This window comes from Crotalus tigris, unplaced genomic scaffold (genome assembly GCF_016545835.1).
Source record: "Crotalus tigris isolate CLP2741 ecotype Arizona unplaced genomic scaffold, ASM1654583v1 scf7180000024367.1024689, whole genome shotgun sequence".
In the NCBI taxonomy this organism is placed as follows: domain Eukaryota; kingdom Metazoa; phylum Chordata; class Lepidosauria; order Squamata; family Viperidae; genus Crotalus; species Crotalus tigris.
This window is the reverse complement of record NW_024100536.1, coordinates 921,696-946,652: the sequence shown is the minus strand read 5'-3', so window position 1 is coordinate 946,652 and position 24,957 is coordinate 921,696. Positions and strand designations below refer to the sequence as shown.

The following is a 24,957-nucleotide window of genomic DNA, read 5'->3' as shown; positions in this document are numbered from 1 at the left end:
TTAGGCCTCCGCTGCTATGTGCAAAAAAAAAAAAAAGTTCAATCAATTTCAACTTCTTGCGGGGGAAAAAAAGATCACGCAAAGTTGGAATTGATTGAACTTTTTAGTCCCACCCAGTCTGCCGTTACCACCACAGGTATGCCCACCCAATGGGCCACGCCCACCTGGCAATACATAAGTGGGTTTTGGGTTGCAGTTTGGGCACTCGGTCTCTCAAAGGTTCGCCATCGCTGCCCTATACCATTTCGGACAAATGGCCCGTCCAATCTCTTTTTTAAAACTTCCAGTATTGGAGCCCCCACAACTTCTGGAGGCAAGCTGTTCCACTGATTTAATTGTTACTATTTATTTATCTGTTACGATTTTTATCCCACCTTTGTTACTTTGTAAGTAACTCAAGGCGGTGAACTTACGTAATATTCCTCCCTCCTGCTGTTTTCCCCACCACAACAATCCTGTGAGGTGGGCTGGACTGAGAGAGAATGACTAGCCAAAGGTCACTCAGCTGATTTTCGTACCTCAGGCGGGATTAGAACTTCCAGTCTCCTGGCGATTGGTCCAAAGTCACCCAGCCGGATTTCATGACTCTAAGATGGGACTAGATCTCATCGTCTCCTGGTTTCTAGACTAGCATCTTATCCACTAGACCAGGGGTAGGAAACCTTGGCTCTTTTATGGCTCGTGGACTTCAACTCCCAGAATTCCTGAGCCAGCATGAGGGAAAATATGGCCCCCTCATGACTCGTGGACTTCAACTCCCAGAATTCCTGAGCCAGCATGGCTCAGCTTGGAAACCTCTCCCTTTCCCCTCAGCATGGCTGGCTCAGGAATTCTGGGAGTTGAAGTCCACCAGGCATAAAAGAGCCAAGGTGGCCTACCCCTGGACTAGACCAATGTTTATATTTTTGTATTTAAGATTTCTTAATTATAAGCCCACCAGTGTCTGCTTTCAGAGCGAGGCTGGCAGTTTGTAAATTCAAGAAATAAAAAAATGTAGGGATTAAATTGTAGCCCAGTTAAATTCCATTACCATTAGTGGTTGTGGGCCACATTTGCTTTCAATTGAATAGAAACAAAACGGGAAGCTTCTTTCCTAGCCTCAAGTAGTCTTCTTCCCACGCTTTCTATCTGCTGAAAGATTCAGATATTTGGTGGGCGCAACTCACACACACACACACACACCACAGTCATTGACAGGAGAAGCAAACAATATTGGGTTATGCCTAAAAAGTCCCTTAATTAAAGACAGATCCGGGAGGCTGGAGGCTAAAACATAGGAAGAACAGTTGCAGAAATTCCTCATTATTGAGTGTTTTCCTGAGACTGCTAGAAATGGTCTCATCCCTCCATTCTTAAGTACAGAATCCAATCTCCTCATTGGCCAGACAAGATGCTATTAGAGGTAGTCCTCGACGTACGATATAATTGGAATCAGAACTTCCATGGCTTGACATGGTAGCCCAGGGGTAGGCAACCTTGGCTCTTTTATGACTCGTGGACTTCAACTCCCAGAATTCCTGAGCCAGCCATGCTGAGGGGAAGGGGAAAGGTTTCCAAGCTGAGCCATGGCTGGCTCAGGAATTCTGGGAGTTGAAGTCCACAAGTCATAAAAGAGCCAAGGTGGCCTATCCCTGGTCTAGTCTAAGGAAAAGGACCGGGGGTGATATGATAGCAGTCTTCCAATATCTGAGGGTCTGTCACAAAGAAAGAGGAAGTCAACCTATTCTCCAAAGCATCTGAATGCAGGACAAGAAGCAATGGATGGAAAATAACCGAGACAACCAACCCGGAACTAAGGAGAATTTCCTGACAGCACCATTAATTAGTGGAACGACTTGCCTTCAGAAGTTGTAAATGCTCCAACACTGGAAGTTTTTAAGAAGAGATTGGAAATCATTTTCCTGATATTATAGAGGGTTTCCTGCCTGAGCAGGGGGTTGGACTAGACCAGGGCTTTTCAACCAATGGTGCGGGTACCACCTGTGGTACAATGGCACCTGGCAGGTGGTACGCGACCATCCTAGAAAAGTGGTAGCGGGGGGGGGGGGGGAATGAGCTGAACCGGTGGCAGCCCTGCACAAGCCTGAGCGAGAGATGGCTGGAGCTGCAGGGCTGTCAGAGCTCAGCGGAAGCGCCAGGATCAGCGCCAGGCTCCAGCTGGAGCTCAGCACTGATCCTGGTGTTTCTGCTGAGCCCTGAAGAAGCACCAATCAGCTGAAAGCAACACTGATCCTGGAGCTTCCGCTGAGCCCAGAAGAAGCGCCGATCAGCTGGCATGTTGCAGTATCTCCAGGGTCTTGTGATTTACATTCAGATGCTTGGCAACTGATTCATATTTATGACGGTCACAACAATGAAAACCTCGGACAGGAGGAAGAGCGCTGCCGGGTGGGCAGGCGTCTTGCTCGGCTGTGACTTGGGGGGCACTTTTTTCAGTGCCAATGTAACTTCGAACAGTCACTAAGCCAGTGGTTCTCAACTTATGGGTCGGAACCCCATTTGGGATCGAACGACCATTTCACGGGGGTCGCCAAACAACGCAGTCCGCCATTTTTTCCCCCTTTTCCTTAGCTGTGCTACTCCCTTTTATTCTATTGGCTTTTGAAAGCCAATAGAATAGACTCTCTTGAATAGAGTCTAATTCTATTGGCTTTCAAAAGTCAATAGGAATTGTCCAGCCTGTCTCTGCCCTGCTGAGCCTGCCAAAAGTCCCATCCTGCAAACGGTGCTGCACCAGTCGAGTAGTCCTCGACTTACGACCAGTTGAGTAGTCTTCGACTTACGACTGGTTGGGGGGGGGTTGCGGCATTAAAAAGGTTGAGAACCACTGCACTAAGCGAACTGTTGTAAGTCGAGGGATACCTGTACTTTATTACTTTTTTCCTTTTTTTTTTTTTTTTGGTCATCAAGTTTTTGACACCTTGCTAGGCGACTGGTGGTACTTGGATGTTGCCATATCCTAAAAGTGGTACAATGGATGAAAAGGTTGAAAAGCCCTGGACTAGACGACCTCCCTTCCACCTCCATTGGGCTGCTGTTCTGCTATTCACTCCAATGCTCTTTTTTTTTTCTCTCCCACAAGACTCCTTACCTCCGGCACGACGTCGATGGGCTCCGGAGATGCTTGGAGCTCAGTGCCGAGCCTCTCGGGGCTGCTGTCTTCCGTCCGCAGGGCAAGGGGCTGGATCTGAAGGGCCGGCGGGGGCAGGATTTTGATCTGCAGGGGGGGTGGGGGCTGCTGGAGGTTGAGGCGCACCTTCTGCTGCAGGGGCGGCTGCTGCATGGCCTGAAGAGGTGGGGGTTGCTGGAGAATGGTGACCGGCTGGGCGGGGGGCTGCTGAGGCATCTGCTGAAGAGGGGGAGGCTGCAGCCGCGGCAGGTGCATGGACGAAGCGGCCGCCGCGGCCGCGGCTAAAACCGAACGCGTGACAATCTGGGTGGTGCCTGTCCCGGCCTGCAACTGCCCCAGCTGGATCCCCCGCGAGGTCACCATCGTGGCGGGGATGACCGTCACCACCCCTCCTTGCGACGTGACCGCCAGCGAGGACGGCAGCATCTGTTTGGGAATGATGATCTTGGTGATGCTGGTTTGGCCGGCCGACTGGGGGCCGGCGCTGGAGGTCACCACCACCGTGGGCTGGGCGGGAACGACCGTGGGAGGAGGAGGAGGAGGAGGAGGTGGGCTCTCCAGGGCCGGAGGATTGGGTAGCACCGGGGCCGGGGGAGAAGCCGATTCCACAACGGGGGCCGGCTGTTCCGAAGGAGAGGCGATCGGGTCCAGATCCACCGTCTCGACCGTGGTCTGGGGAAGACAAAATCGGCGATACAGTTCAAGAACAGAGCAGACGTGTGGGGCTACACTTGCCCTCCCTATGTCCTCCTCTTCTTCCCAAGATCTCAAGAGATGCAGGCACCAAAGTTTCAGGAAGCAAATTGCAAACCTGACATACAGTAATTTGACCAGAGGAAACCACACAATGTGTTTGACCCAGTTGGCCGAGGTGTGCAAAATATAAAGTTCTAAGTGCTGACAAGACCAGAACGACAAAACTTGTGTGATTAGATTTTTTTTTAAAAAAAAATCTTGTTTTTATTGCTTTCTAAGTAACTCAAGGCAGTAAACATACATGGTACTCTTTCCTCCTCCTCCTATTTTTTCCCACAACAACAACCCTGTGAGGTGGGTTAGGCTGAGAGAGAGGGACTGGCTGGCTTTCGTGGTTAAGGTGGGACTAGAATTTCCAGTCTCCTGGTGATTGGTGAAAGCTACCCAGCTGGCTTTCATGGCTTAGATGGGACTAGAATTTCCAGTCTCCTGGTGACTGGCACAAAGCTACCCAGCTGACTTTTGTGCTTAGATAGGACTAGAATTTCCAGTCTCCTGTGACTGGCCCAAAGCCACCCAGCCAACTTTCGTGGCTTAAATGGGACTAGAATTTCCAGTCTCCTGGGGATTGTCCCAAAATCACCCAGCTGGCTTTCGTGGCTTAGATGGGACTAGAACTTCCAGTCTCCTGGTGATTGGTGAAAGCTACCCAGCTGGCTTTCATGGCTTAGATGGGACTAGAATTTCCAGTCTCCTGGTGAATGGCGCAAAGCTATCCAGCTGACTTTTGTGCTTAGATAGGACTAGAATTTCCAGTCTCCTGTGACTGGCCCAAAGCCACCCAGCCGACTTTCGTGGCTTAAATGGGACTAGAATTTCCAGTCTCCTGGGGATTGTCCCAAAATCACCCAGCTGGCTTTCGTGGCTTAGATGGGACTAGAACTTCCAGTCTCCTGGTGATTGGTGAAAGCCACCCAGCTGGCTTTCATGGCTTAGATGGGACTAGAATTTCCAGTCTCCTGGTGACTGGCGCAAAGCTATCCAGCTGACTTTTGTGCTTAGATAGGACTAGAATTTCCAGTCTCCTGTGACTGGCCCAAAGCCACCCAACCGACTTTCGTGGCTTAAATGGGACTAGAATTTCCAGTCTCCTGTGACTGGCCCAAAGCCACCCAGCCAACCTTCGTGGCTTAAATGGGACTAGAATTTCCAGTCTCCTGGGGATTGTCCCAAAATCACCCAGCTGGCTTTCGTGGCTTAGTTGGGACTAGAACTTCCAGTCTCCTGGTGATTGGTGAAAGCCACCCAGCTGGCTTTCATGGCTTAGATGGGACTAGAATTTCCAGTCTCCTGGTGACTGGCGCAAAGCTATCCAGCTGACTTTTGTGCTTAGATAGGACTAGAATTTCCAGTCTCCTGTGACTGGCCCAAAGCCACCCAGCCGACTTTCGTGGCTTAAATGGGACTAGAATTTCCAGTCTCCTGGGGATTGTCCCAAAATCACCCAGCTGGCTTTCGTGGCTTAGATGGGACTAGAACTTCCAGTCTCCTGGTGATTGACCCAAAGCAACCCAGCTGGCTTTCATGCCTATGACAGGATTAAATGTTCTCTTTGTTTCTAGTCTGATGCTTAACCATTACACCTAACCGGCTCTCGGTAGTCTTGTTTACATGAAACAGGACAGTATGAGCCCCTAGTGACAGAGCTCACCCAAACCCCTATCTAGCATTTTTAGCTTTGCGTTAAAAGGAGCACGGCGGCTGGAGTGGCTGGAATGCTGGACAGGAGGTTAGCAAGCCCGCATTCGAGGACTGCTGTGGAACAGGGTTGAGCGCCCGTCATTCGCTCCAGCTCCTGGACAGAGACATGAAAGGAACCCCCACGGGCATCCCCAGGGCAACGGTGATGTCGCCAGCTAATCCTTTCAACCTGGAAGCACCTCGATGCTTCTGACTCAAGTGCAAAAAATTCTTTACACTTTTTAGCCAGCAAACCTCAAGTAATAGCCCGGGGTTAGCTTCCTATTCTTTGGTACATAAGTTTGTATTATCCACCCTTGAGTGAGCTACTTTAAATTCTCAAGCATTAGGCAAAACAGGGAAGCCTCACTGAAGCTATTTAGCTTACCCCAAACTACTTATTTTTCTCTTTCAGTCGACATCAAACAGAAAGAGGAATAAATGTCAAGAGGGAAGAATCTTAGAGCAGGGGGACCGACCGCCAAACCTTTTGATATCCCCTTTCATGTTTGCAACAGCAATCCTCAGCAGTCTGTAAGCCGAGACAGTGCAGCGGTGAAGGTGCTGGCCTAGAAACCAGGAGACGGTGAGTTCTAGTCCCGCTTTAGGCATGAAAGCTGGTTGGGAGACCTTGGACCACCAGGGGATTGTGAGTTCTAGTCCTGCCTTAGGCATGAAAGCCAGTTAGGTGGCCTTGGACCAAACACCAGGGGGTTGTGAGTTCTAGTCCTGCCTTAGGCATGAAAGCTAGTTGGGAGACCTTGGACCAATCACCAGGAGATTGGAAGTTCTAGTCCTGCCTTAGGCATGCAAGCCAGCTGGGTGACTTTGGGCCAGTCCCTCTCTCTCAGCCCAACTTATCTCTTAGGGTGGTGGTTGTGGGGAAAAATAAGGAAGAGTTATGTGTATTCTCTCTGCTTTGAATTACTTATAAAAGTAATAAAGGCAGGATAAAAATCTAATAAATAAGTTCTCCTTCAAGCCAGGCTGTTGTTTTTTTAAAATTAAAGCACAGAGGTTATGAAATGAGAGGCATTGTTGGCATCTTCCTTGCATCTGTGGTCCATCACAAGCGATGGGATGCTTTGGCATCCTTCCCACCTTAGGACCAAAGCCCCAAACTTCCTCTAACCATCCCTCCTCAAAAAAAAAGGTCACTTAATGACCGAAAGCCTCTCTGCGCTGTTACCAATGACAAGCTTCCAGCTTCCGCTTGTTAACTAGCATCCGGAAGAGCATAAGGCCCTTTCCTGCTCAAATCCTAGAGAGGCGCCGCTTGTCAGCAAAGGCAGTTCAGGGCAAATGACATCTCTGGCCCGAGGTGGGTTTTTTCCTCTTCCTGTCTTCTCTGGAAGGCGAGTAGAATAAGGGATAGGTGTCAGTGAAGCAAGGACGGGGAAAGAGGAGGAAGTTATGTCCCCTTACTTGGCACTCTTGGTTGTCCCGATAGGCAGCTAGCGCTTTCAAATATTCTTTCTTGGCGGCTTCCGTTTTCCGCTTGTAGACCTACGAGAGGAGAGATGGGAATTACAAAACAGGCTGGGTCTCTGTTTCAGGTGGTTCACTTAGCAGAAAGAACGATTTAAAAAAAACAAGAGTTACTCCCTTGCCTGCAGTCATTGATGTAGAAAAGGGCTTGGTGTCAATGCTGCTAACATCGGATGTTCTTGCTTGACAATACATGAAGATGCAGACATTTTCTATTTAACCTGTGTATTACTTTTAGAGTTAAAATTAGATGGGAGCTGGAAGGGAGGAGGGAAGAATGTGCTTGGGGACTAGTTAGCGTTAGCCATAACAATATCTCAGGAGAGCAGTGGTTCTCAACCTGGGGGTCGGGATCCCATTTGGGGTCGAATGACCATTTCACGGGGGTCGCCAAACAACGCAGTCCGCCATTTTTTCCCCCCTTTTCCTTAGCTGTGCTACTCCCTTTTATTCTATTGGCTTTTGAAAGCCAATAGAATAGACTCTCTTGAATAGAGTCTAATTCTATTGGCTTTCAAAAGCCAATAGGAATTGTCCAGGCTGTCTCTGCCCTGCTGAGCCCGCCAAAAGTCCCATTCTGCAAACGGTGCTGCACCAGTTGAGTAGTCCTCGACTTACGACCGGTTGAGTAGTCCTCGACTTACGACCGGTTGGGGGGGGGGGTCGCGGCATTAAAAAGATTGAGAACCACTGCAGTAGAGTATTCTTCAAGGTTAGTTGTAATAAGAGGAGATAACGGGGAGGGAAAGTTCACACTTCAAACCAATTGGAGAATGTGATTACTGACTGTTAAAGGAAGGAGTGAGTTATGCTTAGATATGTGTGTTGGGGGAGAATTCCAAATTTTGGCTTCTCTATGTACGTGCCTAAGCTATGTTGCAAATTAAAGATTCTTTAAGGTAAACAATGCCTCAAAGTTGTTTCAAGAGCTTCTTCTTTCAGAACCATGACACTTGGTTTGGACCACTTAGAAATGGGGTTCAGCATTTAGGGGAGCAAAGGCAGCAAGCCGTGGGAACGAGACTTTTCTAGGCCCTTCCCTTGAGGCTTGGCAGAGGGTTGCACTGCATCTCCCAGCATTCATCGCAATTTGTCTCTGTTGGCTGGCTTACTCTAATACAGTATCTCTCAACCTCAGCAGCTTTTAAGATGGGTGAACTTCAACTCCCAGAATTCCCCAGCCAGCATATGGAATACTGGAAGTTGACGAGGTTGAGAAGCACAGCCTCGTAGTGTAGATAGTCCTTGATTTACAATCACAATGGAGCCCAAAATTTCTGTTGTTGCTAAGCGAGACATTTGGGTTCTGCCCCATTTTTACGATTTTTCTTGCCACAGTTGTATAAGTGAATCATTGCAGCTGTTAAGCTGGTAATACGCTTGTTAAGTCAAACTGGCTTCCCCGTTGACTTTTGTTTGTTAGAAGGTTGCAAAAAGGGATCTCATGATCCGGCACACTGCAACCCGTCATAAATATGAACCGGTTGTCAAGTCTCCGAAGTTTGATCATGTGACCATGACAGCTGTAAATGTGAAAAACAGTTGTGAGTCACTTCCCCCCCCCCCCAGTGCCATTGTAACTTTGAAAGGCCACTAAACTAATGATTGTAAGTCAAGGACTACCTACACACTGCACCGTACAATTTAATAGGAAATGGCTCGGATTTCATCTGAGGCAGGTCCATTATTAACCTGATCCACTCAGAGCAGCACTGATTGGTGCTCCAGAGGCACTGATAAAAGATCATTTAATTGAAATGGATCAATGACCCTCCAAAGAGGACAAAAAGCTAAAAGGGTTCCGGATTAATGAATCAGATTTTTTTAAAAAAGGAATGGCTTTAGAACAGTGGTTCTCAACCTTTTTAATGCCGCGACCCCAACCGGTCGTAAGTCGAGGACTACTCAACCGGTCGTAAGTCGAGGACTACTCAACTGGTGCAGCACCGTTTGCAGAATGGGACTTTTGGCGGGCTCAGCAGGGCAGAGACAGCCTGGACAATTCCTATTGGCTTTTGAAAGCCAATAGAATTAGACTCTATTCAAGAGAGTCTATTCTATTGGCTTTCAAAAGCCAATAGAATAAAAGGGAGTAGCACAGCTAAGGAAAAGGGGGAAAAAATGGCGGACTGCGTTGTTTGGCGACCCCCGTGAAATGGTCGTTCGACCCCAAATGGGGTCCCGACCCACAGGTTGAGAACCACTGCTTTAGATAGTAGCCAGGGTTCACCAGGTGGATGCCTCCACTGTGTTGTGTGTGGGGAAGTGACATCCATCAATCAAGAGCAGAGCACAAGCTCCTGTCTCTGGAAGTTCCCATTTGTTTGCACCAGCCTCTGTTGCAGTGTTTCTATCCTTGGCAACTTTAAGACGTGTGGACTTCAAATCCAGAATTCCCCAGCCAGCAAATGCTGGGAGTTGAAAGTCCACATGTCTTAAAGTTGCCAAAGTCTGCGACTCTCCAGCTCAAAAAGAGCCGAGAGCTAAGAGAAACCCACTACTTTAGTATCAATTCTGCTCAATGCATCACATGGAACTCAGATCAGACTTTAAGGAGGAAGATTTCGTGCGTTCCTCTCCCAAGAGATTATTTCACATGCACACATCTTTATAAAGAATCTCGTCATGCAATCTTACCCAACCTCTGCCATTTTAGGAGGTGTGAATTTCAATTCCCAGAATTCTGCTGGCTGGGGTATTCTGGGAGTTGCACACATCTTAAAATGGCTAAGATTGGAAAACATTGCTCAGGCTTCTGCTGCTCTTGAAGGGCCAGCTTCCTCCACTTGATCCCCACCAAGTAGCAACTTAATTGATCAACGTAATTGATTTTTCTAGCATAACTTTCGTGCAACATGTTTGGAGGTGAAAACTGGCAAATGCAGACTGCCTCTTTCTTCAAGGGCTCCAGTTGGACTCTCTGGGGTGCTGTCCTTGGTGCTGAAGTTTGGAGATGGATGTGGTGTGTCCCACCCCCTACAACCGCTCAATGCAACAAACTCTTTGAGACGTACTTGCTTCTGTTCCTCTCCCAAGCTGTCCCACATCGAGGCGACAATCTTGGAGACCTCGCCGAAGGTGGCTTTGGGATTCTGCCCCTTAATGGCTGCCTGGGTGTCCCGAAAAAAGAGGGCGTAGGCAGAAACGGGTTTCTGGGGCTCATTGGGATCTTTCTTTTTCTTCTGCTTCTTGGGTGGTTTCTGCTTCTTCCCGATGTCCAGCACGACCGCGGGTGCTGCAACAGGCGGTGGCACCACCAAAGCAGGTGGGGCTGGTTTGGCGACAGAAACTTGCTATGGGACAGAGATGAACAAGGTCAGACATGCAGAAATGCCCTAGGCTGCATTATCAGAGGGACAGAATCAAGATCACATGAAGTCTTAATACCACTTGATAAGGCCCAAGTAAGGCCACACTCAGAATACTGCATCGTTAGAGGAAAAACTCATTAAAGGCAAGAGAAAGCACACCAGAAACATGTCACTGTAGGATCCGGAGGTTTATTGGAATTTAGAACACACAATAAGTACATACCTGTCATAACCCGTTGCAAGGAGGGCCAACTGTACAACCGGTCAAAGAGGGACAGCTTGTGGCCGATTGGCCCCGACTGTCAACTCCACAACAAATCTGACTGCAGCCATCTTAGTGGTTCTAGGTTGCCACAAGAAAGGGAGGGTGTGTGTGTGGAGATTCTTTGCTAGTCTAAACAATTTATTGTCCTGTGGGAACCAAGGTCATTCCTTTCTCCAGGTATAGAGACTGGGCATTTTGTTAGAAAGCCCACCAAGCAATTCTATTGGGAAATGTAGCTGACAGCATAGCTTTGGGGTAGGATGTTTAACTTTGTAATAGTGTAACTCTTTGGAGGGAATTTCAGACTTGGTTTCGCTTTTGACCATGCCGATACTATGTAGCCAATAAACATATTCTTTGAGGAAAACTTTAGCCTCGGAGTTCTGATGTACTTGGTCCGTCTATGGGAACCTTGACCCCGACCCTCTTTTAGTGCTACCCTTTTCTACCTTAAAACCACAACCCCATATATCTGGGGTTCTGGGGTGACAACAGTAATTGCGCTAGTTTCTTGTTCTTACCACAACTTTCCACATTACCATTTTTATATATACTGTTGCAATAGTTCCTCAATTCTCACACTTTCTGGTTCCTTATTGTATGCAGATGCAAGCACTATGGTCTACAGAAGGCCACAGTTCAAACTTAGGTTAAGTATCACTCAGCAAGCTCAGGCTTTTACTTGATCAATAAGTTCTCTGGTAGTTAGCAACTTCTAATCTATCAAGGGGACGCTGAACCAGATATATGAGACATTAATAGATTTTATTATCTCACAGCATCCAGTTTTGGTCACCATGTTATAAAAAAGATGTTGAGACTCTGGAAAGAGTGCAGAGAAGAACAACAAAGATGATTAGGGGACTGGAGGCTAAAACATTCGAAGAACAGTTATAGGAAGTGGGTATGTCTAATGAAAAGAAGGATTAGGGATGACATGATAGCAGTGTTCCAATATCTAAAGGGCTGCCACAAAGAAAAGGGGGTCAACCTGTTCTCCAAAGCACCTGAAGGCAATGGAAGCAATGGATGGAAACTCATCAAGAAGAAAAGCAACCTAGAACTAAGGAGAAATTTCCTGACAGTGAGAACAATTAATCAGTGGAATGTCTTGCCTCCAGAAGTTGTGGGTGCTCCAACACTGTAAGTTTTTAAGAAGAGATTGGACAACCATTTGTCTGAAATGGTATAATCTTTCCTGTCTGAGCAGGGGGCTGGACTAGAAGACCTCCATGGTCCCTTCCAACTGTTATTCTGTATTCTGTATTCAGAAAGAGCTGCACAGAGCAGAGATGGAGGTTATGCCTGTGGGCAGGTGGAACAGAGTTTATTCTTCTTTGCACCAGACTTTATTCCAGTATTTCTATCCTTGGCAATTTTAAGACGTGTGGACCTCAACTCCCAGAATTCCCCAGCCAGCATATGCTGGGAGTTGAAGTCCACATGTCATAAAGTTGCCAAACTGCTTTTTCTGAGGTCCCACTTACTTACGTGAACTGAAGAAGCTTCTTGGATGAGAAGTGAAATGTTTTCAAAAAAATAAAAAGAACTCCCAAGAAGAAAAAATACCTCCGAGAGTGAAAAAAGGGGAGGGATTCTTCCCCCCTTTTTGGCTATTGGAAGCGGCGAATCTAACTCTTTAAGGAGAAAAAGAAAATTGAAAAATGATCCAACTATGACACCTACTGGTGGATGAGGAGCTATAAAGCTTTTGTTTTTGGCTTTTAAAACCTTAGTAAATACAGCTGTTTAGAGAAAGTGATAGTAATAGAAACAATGGATGTTTTACAAGAGGAAATATACGATATTCTGCAATCCATTCAAAGGACAATGATTTTAAACCACAAAGAAATACAAAACAACTTTGAAAGTATAAGTCAACTCATCTCCAATTTAAGTTCACTTCAAAAAAATCCTCAGGAGAACACAGCAGAGATGTTGGAATATAAATCAGAGGGAAAAGACTTAAAGATGGACCTTTACAAAATTAAAAAGCATGATTTAATTCAAGTGGAAGGAAGACAACTTATACTTCAACACTACAAAACAAAGTGGAAGATAAGAGAAAGGACTTTGATGGAAAGAAGAGTGCAAGTGCTCAGGACAGAGATATTGATTCACTTTCTATATCTACCTACAGGAACACCTACGATCATATGGGAAAACCTTTGGATCCAGCAAAGTATATTGATCAAGAAAGATTCCGGGCAAAGAAAAGAGATTAAGAAAAAAGAGGATGGGACATATCAGAGAGAATATTTAAAAAACAAACATGTGTTTGAATATGGTTAAAGAAATAGAAAAAATTTGAAACACACCATTCTAAGAGGGATGAAATGTTTTAGATACTTAAACATGACTGAATTCAAGAAAAGTACATATATATATAAGTGAATTAGAGTTAAGGGATTAGATGACTAGATTTATTTGAATAGAATGTATAAAGATTAAATATATTCTTAACTATGATTAAAAAGAATAAGAAATTTGAGAAAATAAATACTATTAATCTAGGAGGGATATATATTCTAAGTACTATATTATTTTCTCTGTTCTGTTATTACTGCTTTCTTCTATTCTTTTTATTTTTTTATAATTTTTTTTTCATTCTTTTTCTTTTCTCCTCTCTTTTTTTACTTTTATATTCAATACTCAAGAAACATAAAAATGTGAGATGGCTTATAAGGAAAAAATAGAATCAAGTCTGTCAATGTAAATGTAACTAATTGCTACCAGTAAAAATACTTAGAATTTGGTGGGAGAAATAAACTAAAATAAGGACTGTAATAGGATTGATGATAAGGAAATCCAAATGAATGGAAAGAAAAGAAATGTACTAATATGATGATTATTCTTTAGGAATATTGGAAAAAATATATACTAAACTGTCATTTATTAAAACAATAAGAATTAACGCAATGTTTGCAAAAAAGGATGTTTCAGGGAAAGAAGAAAGTAAACAAAATTAATATATGAAATACAAACTATAAAAATTAATTGTTAGGGACTGTTTTTACAAATGTAACCCAGACATCACACTGTTTACCAGCTATTGAATGATCTATGTTTGTGTAAAAAAATCAATAAAAATATAATAATGAAATGTTTTCAAAGAAAAAAAACGAAGAAAGTTTAGTTGCTTTTCTGAAAAAGCACCTTTGGGACAACCATGACTAGGACAATTGAGAATTATCTATAGACAGCAGCTGGGCTGTTTCAAAAGCTACACAGGGCTGGGCATCACCTGTGAAAAGAGGAAGTGGGGTTTGCAATGATGATGTTACCTAGTTGGGTAACGAAATGTCTGCAAGAAAACAGCCAAGCTCAAAGAGCACTGAGAATCCTCCACATCTCAACACCCAGCCCGTCAAAACTAACCCGCCTGATTTCTTCTGGCTCCTCCTCCTGCAGAGAATTGGAGGGTGAAGGGGTGGGTGTAAGCCGCTCCTCAGGGGACGGGGCCGTGGGAGGCAGGATCGAACTGCCTCCCAGGCTGAGTCCCAGCTGAGAGCTCAGCTCTGATTGGTCGATGGTGGTCAGCTGCCCATGCCCCATGAGGCCAGTGCTGATGTCTGTCATAGGCACGTCAATGGTGACAGGTGGATTGGCGCTGTACTGGGTTCCCATGGGATGATCTAAATCCTAGAAAAAAAAAAGGGTAAAGTTAGATTTAGACCACAGATGATCACTGTGGGGCAATCTCTGCTATGCTGCCAGGTGCCATTTTAGTTTAGTTTTCAGCTGTTCACACCTCTGCTCGGCAGACTCAACCTGATTGGGTTATTTTCCTCAAACCACATCACAGGTAGTCCTTGAGTTACGGGTGTTATGGAGCCTGCCCATTCCATTCATAACTTGAAAACTCGTGGGAGTGAATCTCGTATCACAAACGAGATCACTCCCCTGCTCGTTAAGACTCACGTGGCTCGTTAAGTGAACATGAAGTATCTGGGGGGGGGAGGCCATGGAGGGCCTAGTGATGGAACAGGCCCCCAAGGCCTTCCTGACCCTTAAGATAACTCATGCTTCCCCCTCCCTTCCTGCCACACTGGACTCACCTGGAAAAGTGAGGCCAGGGGACGCTTCTGCAGCCCTCTGGAGCAGTGTTTCTCAACCTTGACAATTTTAAGGCATGTGGACTTCAACTCCCAGAATTCCACAGCCAGCAATGCTGGCTGTGGAATTCTGGGAGTTGAAGTCCACATGCCTTAAAATTGTCAAGGTTGAGAAACACTGCTCTGGAGGCTGGATCCAGCCACCGGAGGGCCGCGGAAGCATCCCCCGGCTTCAGATCTGGGCAGAAGTGGCCTGGAAAAGGCCTCTGACTGCCAGAGGGCCAAAGCGTCCCCTAGCCTCACTTCCGGGTGGCAGCAGCCTGGAAAAGACCTCAGATGCCCAAATCCGGCCTCTGGAGGTACGTGGAAGCGTCCCCCGGCCTCCGATCTGGGCGGCCGAGGTCTGGAAAAGGCCTCCGGCACCCGGATCAAGCCACAGAAGCGTCCTCCAGCTTCGGTTCCATTCTGTGTTGCAGAGAACAGAGGCCTAAAGTACCATGAGATCAGTAGCGTGAGATCTTGCCCCACTTATCTCGCATGATCTTGCATTACTTTAGGCCTCCGTTCCCAGCGAATGCACCGAAGGCCTGGAGCAGCCAAGAAAGCAAAGGATCTCGATCTTTGCAAGGTGAGCATTGAAGGCCTGGTGCCTAGGGAGACCTGGGGCAGAGGTGGGGAGGGAGGGAATAACCAGGGTGAATGTTGCAGAGCCATTGCTCGTGAGGGCAAACGACTGCCATGGTGCTGCAATATTCATAATTCCGGGACTTGCTTGTAAGCACTAGGGTAGGGGTAGGCAACCTTGGCTCTTTTATGACTCGTGGACTTCAGCTCCCAGAATTCCTGAGCCAGCATAGCTCAGCTTGAAAACCTCTCCCTTTCCCCTCAGCATGGCTGGCTCAGGAATTCTGGGAGTTGAGGTCCATGAGTCATAAAAGAGCCAAGGTTGCCTACCGCTGCACTAGGGGGCACTTATCACGTAACTTCAAACATCCGCTCAGCGAACGTTCGCAACTCGGGAATTACCTGTATCTGTGTACAGGTAGTCCTCAACTTACCACAATTGACCCCAGAATTTCTGTTGCTAAGTGAGACAGTTGTTAAAAGTGAGTTTTGCCCCATTTTACGACTTTTCTTGCCATTTTTGTTTGAATCAATGCAGCTGTTAAATTAGTAGCCCGGTTCTTAAGCGAATCAAGCTTCCCAATTGACTTTTGCTTGTCAAAGCTCACAAAAGAAGAACATGTAACCCCGGGACAGTACAATCGTCATAAATATGAACCGCTTGTCAAGCATCCAAAAGTATCTCATGTGATAAGGGGACCTGCTGGCAAAGGTTGCAACGGTAAAAAATGGTCATAAAGTCACTTTTTTTAGTGCCATGGGAACTTTGAACAGTCACGCAACCAACTATTTGTGCCCTGACTTTCTAAGCCGGCACTAACAAAACCAGAATAAAAGTAAAGCTAAACTAGTAAAACGAACAGCACACACTCTGAAATCCTGGACTGATTTCAAAGCCTGAGGAAAGAAATCTGGCTGTTTCTTAAGCAATCACAAAGGGAGGGCCAAGCCCTCATCGGCATGCCAGAAAGCCAGGAGATGGGTTGGTGGACCTTGGGTCTCCCCATTCCATCTTGACACATTTGAAAGACAGGCAGGGAACAAGTCCCTTCTCCGAAGCAAGTCCATCTAGCAGGACCAGGCAGAAGGGCCTTTTCTGTGGTGGCTCCCTCCCTGTGGAACATGATCCCTGCGCAGGTAAGGTCGAACCCCGCTTGATGCTCTTTTGCAAGGCCCTGAAGACCCAGTTCTGTCAATGGGCCTGGGGACCCCAGAGTGGGATGGAAGCTCGTTCGGTTGGTATTGCTTTTTTAAAGGTTTTTGAATTGGGGCTTTTATCTTTGTAAGCCTGCCCAGTTACTGAGAGTGAATTGGGCAGCCATATAAATGTTCATAAATACATGAGCCCAGGTGGCGCATTGGCTAGAATGCCAGGAGTTTGGCAGTCGAGTCTCACCAGGCGCAAGGTTGAATCAGCCCTCCATCTTTTTAAGGTCGGTAAAATGAGGACCCAGACTGTTGGAGGCAATAGGACAGACATGTCAAACACAAAGCCTGGGGGCCGGATGCGGCCTGCGAAGTGGTTTCATGTGGCCCGCGAAGCCATCTTGGAAACAGTGAGGGAATGCCCCCCGCTGCCATGGCCCTGGCCTAGGCCGGCCGGGAGCCAATGTACAATTTTGTGATGGCCATCTATGCTGAGAAGCATTCAGTCTTAGCTCCACAAAGCCGTCTGGAAACAGCGAGGAACCAGCTCCTGCTGTGTCGGCCCCACCTCCTGGGTGCATGCTGGGGAGGTGTCACCCTTTGTGAGGAATGAAGAAATGGACCATGCCTTGGCGCCTGCCCTGGTCCCACCCCCTTCTGCCAGAGACCCTCAGATCTGTCCCACTCCTGCCCAGGCCCCCACAAGCACCCTTGACACAAACGATGTAGAGCTGGCCATGCCCACCCAGTAGGCCACACCCACTACATCCACGCCCACCCAGTAGCCCCCCCCCCACAGACAACCGCAATGCTGATGCGGCCCTCAATGAAATTGAGTTTGACACCTCTGCAATAGGCTGACTCTGCAAACCGCTTAGAGAGGGCTGTAAAGCATAGTGAATAAGCGGTATATAAGTCTCAGTGCTATTGCTGTTGCTGTCTGCCAGCCTCTTCCTCCAGCTACTTACTGGGATCCACCGAGGACCTGCCTGTCAAAAGCCATCTCAAAGTAGGACCTCAGAAATGGGCCTTCACAATTATCTCATTGTTCTGAATGTCCTCGCTACCAAACTGAAGGGCTGGGGTTTTTTTTCTTTTTCATTAGCCTTGAGGAAGGACTGAAAAAATGCCCCCTTTAAACTCTTAATTTAACCGTTTTTAGCAATAGCAATAGCACTTAAGGCTTACATACTGCTTCATATCATTTACAGTCCTCTCCAAGCGGTTTAGAGAGTCAACTTATGGCCCCCAACAATCTCGGTCCTTGTTTTACCGACCTCGGAAGGAGGGAAGGCCGAGTCAACCGTGAGCTGGTCAGAATCGAACTGCTGGCAGTAGACAGAGTTTGCCTGCAATACTGCATTCTAACCACTGGGAGGGAAGGGGGGAAACGAAATGGCAGGGAGGGAGGGAGGGAGGGAGGGAGGGAGGGAGGGAGGGCAGCAGCAATAGCACTTAAACTTACATACTGCTTCACAGTGCTTTATGATGCTGCTGAAAGACGGTAGTAATCAGCATTTTCAATAGCTTTCATCAGTAAATAAACTGCTGTCGAATCAGCAACAGAGAACCACCTTCCCTTTCCACTTGTTCCACCTCTCCAAACCCTGTTCTGATGATGTTTGGCTTACCATGGCTAGCCCACCACTGAGCAGCCCGCCCCCTTGCTCCATAAGGCCATGGCTAATGCCCACAGGTATGTCAAGGGCCTGAACCCCATACTGGGCCGAGAAAGTGGCATCGGGGGCAGTCACGGGGTCACCCAGGTCCTCAAAGTGCCCAACCACATCGGAAACAGCCAAGGAAGGGTCAGCGTCCAGCGCGATGGGTGGAATCTCAAACTCTTCGTCCCCCAGACTTGGCGTGTGGAAAGTCTGCATGAGGAAAAAAAGAAAAGAGAAGGAAGAAAGTTTAATTCAAGCCGTATTAGGTTGCTCACCTAGCTGTCTTGCTTACTGTAGTAAGAGAATCCCCCTGGACTTTTGAGGGGGGAAAAGGGGGTGTCAAGCATGAAACTTTAGCCTGTGCGTTTCAACTTGCCTTTAGATAAAGGGGGGGGGGGGAATAGGTGTTATTCTCAAGTGGGTAGATGGAAGAAACGAAACTTCTTCGATTCAGCTACAGACCATGGGAGCATGAAGCCTTGTCAAGAACACCGGAACAGGTGTGGATTTGAAGCAGACGGTTCCCATAACAAAGTGGACTTGTTGATGTGGATTACATGGGGGTATTATTATTATTATTATTAAAGTTGGAGGTCATCGAGTCCAACCCCCTGCTCAGGCAGGAAACCCTACACCATTTCAGACAAATAGCTGTCCAGTCTCTTCTTAAAAACTTCCAGTGTTGGAGCATTCACTGCTTCTGGAGGCAGGTTGTTCCACTGGTTAATTGTTCTAACTGCCAGGAAGTTTCTCTATATTTCTAGGTTGCTTCTCTCCTTGATTAGTTTCCATCCCTTGCTTCTTGTCCTGCCTTCAGGCGTTTTGGAGAATAGCTTGATTCCCTCTTCTTTGGGGCAGCCCCTGAGATATTGGAACACTGCTATCATGTTCCCCCTCGTTCTTCTCTTCGTTAAACTGGACATACCAAATTCCAGCAACCGTTCCTTATATGTTTTAGCCTCCAGTCCCTTAATCATCTTTAGTTGGGAAAACTATTGTTTTAAGTCTGTGAATTGGTGTGGGAACCTTAGAATTAGTTTTACTCTGACATAACAACGCAGTGTATTCAATAAATCAGAAGTTTTGGGGAAACAGATTTAATCTCGAGTTTTATTTGGAGTCTCCAGCTGGATGTTGACAGGGGGTTTTCATCTGAAACCTGATTTTTTTAAAAAAGTAAAATAAAAATCAAGCTGGAGACTTCAGGGAAGCACCCAGAGTTGTTGAAGAGTCGGGCAACATTCATGTATCATTATTATTGTTATTATTATAGTCCTCAACATACGACCGCAACTAGGATTGGGATTTTGGTCACTAAGCAATGCATTTTTAAGTGCATCACACCCGATTTTATGACCTATCTTGCTCCAGTTGTTAAGCAAATCGCACCATCGTTAAATGAATTTGACTTCTCCCACTGTCAAAAGTAGCCTGGGGGGGGTTGCAAGTGGCGATCATGTGACACTGCAACCAGCATAAATACGTGTTGGTTGTCAAGCAATGCAATTTTGATCATGTGACTAGGATACTGCAAAACCCGCAAATCACTTTTTCAGGGCCATAACTTCAAACAGTCGTTAAATGAACATTCATAAATCGAGGACTGGCGGTATTATTATTATTTACATTTTATTATGCTATCCCAGAAAGCTGGACCTGCCCGGTTTGCAACGCCCAATGAAAACACGCACCAAAGTGGAGATTACAAAAGTGTTTACTCTGTTCAGAAGACACAGAGGGATGTAGGCCTGTGAAAAGGCCACACCTTAAATCAGTGTTTGTGAACTTGGACAACTTTCGGACTTGTGGACTTCAACTCCCAGAATTCCCCAGCCAACTGGCTAAGGAATTCTGGGAGTTGAAATCCACAAGTCCAAAAGTTGCCCAGGTTCACAAACACTGCCTTAAACTATATATTTTGATAGGTTTACTTGCTTGCAAGCCCCATAAGCCATCCCCTAGGCCAGTGATGGCGAACCTATGGCACGGGTGCCAGAGGCGGCACTCGGAGCCCTCTCTGTGGGCACGTGCACTGTCGCCCCAGTCCTAGGCCTTCAGCTGGGTTTTATAAAACCTTTTCGCTTTAGGCCTCCGCCGCCATGTACACAAAAAAAAGTTCAAACAATCAGCCAATTTCAACTTCTCACGGGGGAAAAAAAAAGATCTTGCAAAGTTGGAATTGATTGATTGAACGTTTTAGTCCCACCCAGTCTGCTGTCATCACCGTAGCCACGCCCACCCAATGGGCCACACCTACCTAATAGGCCACAACCACCTGGCACCTGACGATGCATAAGTGGGTTTGGGGTTGCAGTTTGGGCACTCGGTCTCTAAAAGGTTCGCCATCACTGCCCTAGGCCAGGGGTAGGCAACCTTGGCTCTTTTATGACTCGTGGACTTCAACTTCCAGAATTCCTGAGCCAGCATAAAAGAGTCATAAAAGAGCCAAGGTTGCCTACCCCTGGCCTAGGCCTAGGACCACCCAAAAGACCAACCCACCTTTATTCCCTATATTCATCCAATTGTATGCCTGTTACCATCAACGTGTGAAATTCGGCATTTTACAGAATCTACAGAATGCCAAAAAAAAGAGACGTCAAAGTATGAAAAGCATAATATTTTCACACTTTTCCTAGTCATTCTATGCCAGTGGTTCTCAACCTTTTGAATGCCACGACCCCCAACCGGTCGTAAGTCAACGACTACTCAACCGGTCGTTAAGTTGAGGACTATTCAACTGGTGCAGCACCGTTTGCAGAATGGGACTTTTGGCGGGCTCAGCAGGGCAGAGACAGCCTGGACAATTCCTATTGGCTTTTGAAAGCCAATAGAATTAGACTCTATTCAAGAGAGTCTATTCTATTGGCTTTCAAAGGCAATAGAATAAAAGGGAGTAGCACAGCTAAGGAAAAGGGAAAAACAAAATGGCGGACTGCATTGTTTGGCGACCCCCGTGAAATGGTCGTTCGACCCCAAATGGGGTCCCGACCCACAGGTTGAGAACCACTGTTCTATGCAATGCCAAAAGGGGGTCAACGGCAAAGTATAAAATATTTCCACTAAAATGCCATTCTAGCCTTCCTTGTGGTAATAAGTAGGTCAATGCTAGTCTTTCTCTTGGTTCTTTTTTTTTTCCAGTAAGAAAGTCCTCTACTTTATTTTGCATTGCTTCTTGTGACTTGAGCCTGCTTAACGACCCTAGTTGGGGGGCTGCAAGGCAAAAGAGATTATAAAAAAAGTAGAACTGCAGTATAGCAGTCAAAATGCCAAGGTGCAACCAATCAGACCGGTCTGTCTGAAAAACTTTATTTGTGTGTGTGTGTGTGTGTGTGTGTATGCGCATAATCAGCATTTACAAAATTTCCAGCATTTGCTACCCATGGATTCTCTATTTCTATGCAATTACCTTATCCCATGACTACATTTGGGGAGCGAGCATTCCTGAAGATTTTCCTGACCAAGCTGTTTTCATTACCCCTTACATTCTAGCAACGGATTGCAAGATGTCTGCAAAGCTAAAATAACAATTCTTTAACAGATGCTAAATTTTTTAGGGGAAGGGGTCTTTGGACTTTTCGTTCAATTGGGAGAAACGGGTTTGTCCTTGCTATTAAGGCTTAGAGAAGGTTGACCAAAGCCAAGGGTTGGATGCTATTGTAAAGAAACCAAGAAACACCCCCCCACAAATGCTGTTATATCATGTCTGCCTGTAATTTGCCACTAAGAAGACAGCCAGAATGTCCTTATGGTTGATAGTTTATAAAGTCAAAATAAACAAGCCAAGATAAACTTCTCAGCAGGTCTCATATATTCCAAGCTCCGGGCAAGTGTGCTTCACTTAGGTGTTTTTATGAAGGACTGTAACTTTTCTAGCACTATTTATAACCCAACATCTGCAGAAACTTCCCAGCAGGCTCACTTCCTTTTTAAGCCGGAGTGGTGAACAAAGATAAGAAAACCAAACCGAATTAAATCTACTTCGCCCGGGTAGCGAGTAACGTCACACAGAGGCAATGAATTAAATTCACCGGCAAAATTAAAAAAAAAAAAAAAGCCCTGAGAGATTTTCATGTAAGCAAATTTACCAGACAAATTTACCGGAGAGGCGGATGCAGAAGTGGAAGATATAGACGCTGGGCTGAGAGAAGAAGATGGACTTGAGTGCAGAAATTGCCTTCTGGTTCTTACTCAGAAAAAAAAAAAATGTTCTATTTCCTCTTTTAAGAGTCCAGGCCGCTGCCCGGCATCTCATAAAACCAGCTGCTTCATTGGTGCTTATATATGCCCATCTTGGCTTCCCTCCTTTCCAGATTGGTTCCTGTCTGCAGTCGTGAGTCCTTCAGTTCAGGATTGGCTCAGGCTGAATGTCAACCAACATTCTTATGCACATCTAACATACTTGTACCGGAATCCGTCCCGCTTCCAGACCTGCGTGGCGATCATATGAGAGGCCACGACAATTGGTCCTCCTACGTATCTAGATGCTTCCTTATGTGTGCAGGAAGTCTTTGACTTACAACAGTTCATTTAGTGATTGGTCAAAATTGCAATGGCAGTTGACTGTGCAGGGGTAGGCAACCTTGGCTGTTTTATGACTCGTGGACTTCAGCTCCCAGAATTCCTGAGCCAGCATGGCTCAGCTTGGAAACCTCTCCCTTTCCCCTCAGCATGGCTGGCTCAGGAATTCTGGGAGTTGAAGTCCACGAATCATAAAAGCACCAAGGTTGCCTACCTCTGGCCTAGGCCTAGGCCGCTTTATTACTCGTGGACTTCAACTCCCAGAATTCCTGAGCCAGCATGGCTCAGCTTGGAAACCTCTCCCTTTCCCCTCAGCATGGCTGGCTCAGGAATTCTGGGAGTTGAAGTCCACGAGTCATAAAAGAGCCAAGGTTCCCTACCCCTGGACTAGTGACTGTATTTCACACTTACGACCATTGCAGCATCCCCATAGTTACGGGATTAAACTTCAGATGCTTGGCAAGTGACTCAGACTGATGACGGTTGCAGTGTGCCCGGGTTGCAACCATCTGACAAGCAAAGTCAATGGGGAAACCAGATTCACTTAACAACCGTGTGGCTGCGGCGATTCACTTAACAACTGTGGCAAGAAATGTCACAAAACAGGGCAAAACTCACTGAACAAAATGTCCCACTTAGCCAGAGAAATTTGGGGCTCAATTCTGGTCGTACGTCAAGGACTACCTGTATCTTTAGCCATTTACTTACAACCGATATGCTATGTTTTCACCAGCCTCTACTGCAGGGGTCTTCAAACTTGGCCCTTTTATGACTTGTGGACTTCAACTCCCAGAATTCCTCAGCCAGCATGGCTGGCTGAGGAATTCTGGGAGTTGAAGTCCACAAGTCATAAAAGGGCCAAGTTTGAAGACCCCTGCTCTACTCTCTTTACTTATTAGCGATGCACTATATTAGCAAGACTTGACGAAACAGGTAAAAATGCTAATATTTGAGTGTCTGTGATACCAAGTCCATCAACACGAATATAAATTCCCCAGGTGTCCAACACGCTTTGGAAGAATTCAACATTCTTCCAAAATGCTTCTCTCAACTTCCCTACAACCAGATTATAGATAAAAACAGTTCTTTCATTCTTATCAATCCGCCCAGAGTCGCTGGATATGAGACAGGCAGCACATAAATTTAATGCATAGATATTATCATGAATTATTATTGTCCTGTAGGAGACTTAAAGTGTCTGTCAGAGAAAAGCCCTGCTTGCTGTGCAACTGGTTGGAATTGCTTGTGGGAGCTGAATTACACGTAGTCCTTCACTTACGACAATTGGGTCCAGAATTTTTGTTGCTAAGCAAGACAAGTGAGATTTTTTTTTTTTTTTGCCAAGGTTGGTAAGTGAACCATTGTGGCTGTTAAGTGGATCGCGTGGTTGTTAAAGCAAATCCAGCATTCCCACATTGACTTTCCTTGACAGCTGGAAACATCTGAAATGGTGATCAGATGACCCCGGGACAGTTGCAACCATTATAAATACACGTTGGTGGCCAAGTGCTCAAATTCTGATAATTTCCCCGTGGAGATCCCAAAGGTGCTTTTTCAAAAGATGGGTGGGTTTTTTTTTTCTTGAAGACATTTCACTTTTCATCCAAGAAGCGTCCTCAGTTCTGACTAAATGCTGGGGAATTAAAGGATTTCTATCCCTTGCAGAATCTCCATAAACCAGTGGTTCTCAACCTTTTTAATGCCGCGACCCCCCCAACCGGTCGTAAGTCAAGGACTACTCAACCTGTCGTAAGTCGAGGATTATTCAACCGGTGCAGCACCGTTTGCAGAATGGGACTTTTGGCGGGCTCAGCAGGGCAGAGACAGCCTGGATAATTCCTATTGGCTTTTGAAAGCCAATAGAATTAGACTCTATTCAAGAGAGTCTATTCTATTGGCTTTCAAAAGCCAATAGAATAAAAGGGAGTAGCACAGCTAAGGAAAAGGGGAAAAAATGGCAGACTGCGTTGTTTGGCAACCCCCGTGAAATGGTCGTTCGACCCCAAATGGGATCCCGACCCACAGGCTGAGAACCGCTGCCATAGACATTTGACTGTGGGGATGCTGCAATGCTTATTAGCGCAAGGATTGGTTGTAAGATACTTTTTTTTTTCAGTGTCTTTGTTACATGGAACAAGAGAGCTTCGTATGCCATCTTGAAATTGCAAAGCTGATTTTCTAGCTTTCCCCTTTTAGCCAGCTGAGGATAAAATAGGATAAACATGTCTCTGGACGCAAGGACTTGGGAGGGTTAGATGAAATGATCTTCTTAATGTGCATTTTAACACCGTTCTTGGCAGTTGGTCATTTCCAAGCCGAG

General features: G+C 46.2%; 1 protein-coding gene across 2 annotated transcripts in view; it reads right to left on the bottom strand.

Annotated features, from left to right (window-relative positions):
* The window catches only part of TOX4 (TOX high mobility group box family member 4), a 42,239-nt gene that overhangs the window by 5,025 nt on the left and 12,257 nt on the right, over positions 1-24,957 (bottom strand). For both annotated transcript variants that reach the window (XM_039327796.1, XM_039327795.1), the window contains 5 exons: positions 18,087-18,329; positions 14,009-14,272; positions 10,069-10,347; positions 6,992-7,072; positions 3,092-3,802 (listed from right to left, as the gene is read on the bottom strand). In XM_039327796.1, the coding sequence (XP_039183730.1) occupies positions 3,092-3,802; positions 6,992-7,072; positions 10,069-10,347; positions 14,009-14,272; positions 18,087-18,329 (1,578 nt within the window). The remainder of the gene's footprint in view (positions 1-3,091; positions 3,803-6,991; positions 7,073-10,068; positions 10,348-14,008; positions 14,273-18,086; positions 18,330-24,957) is intronic.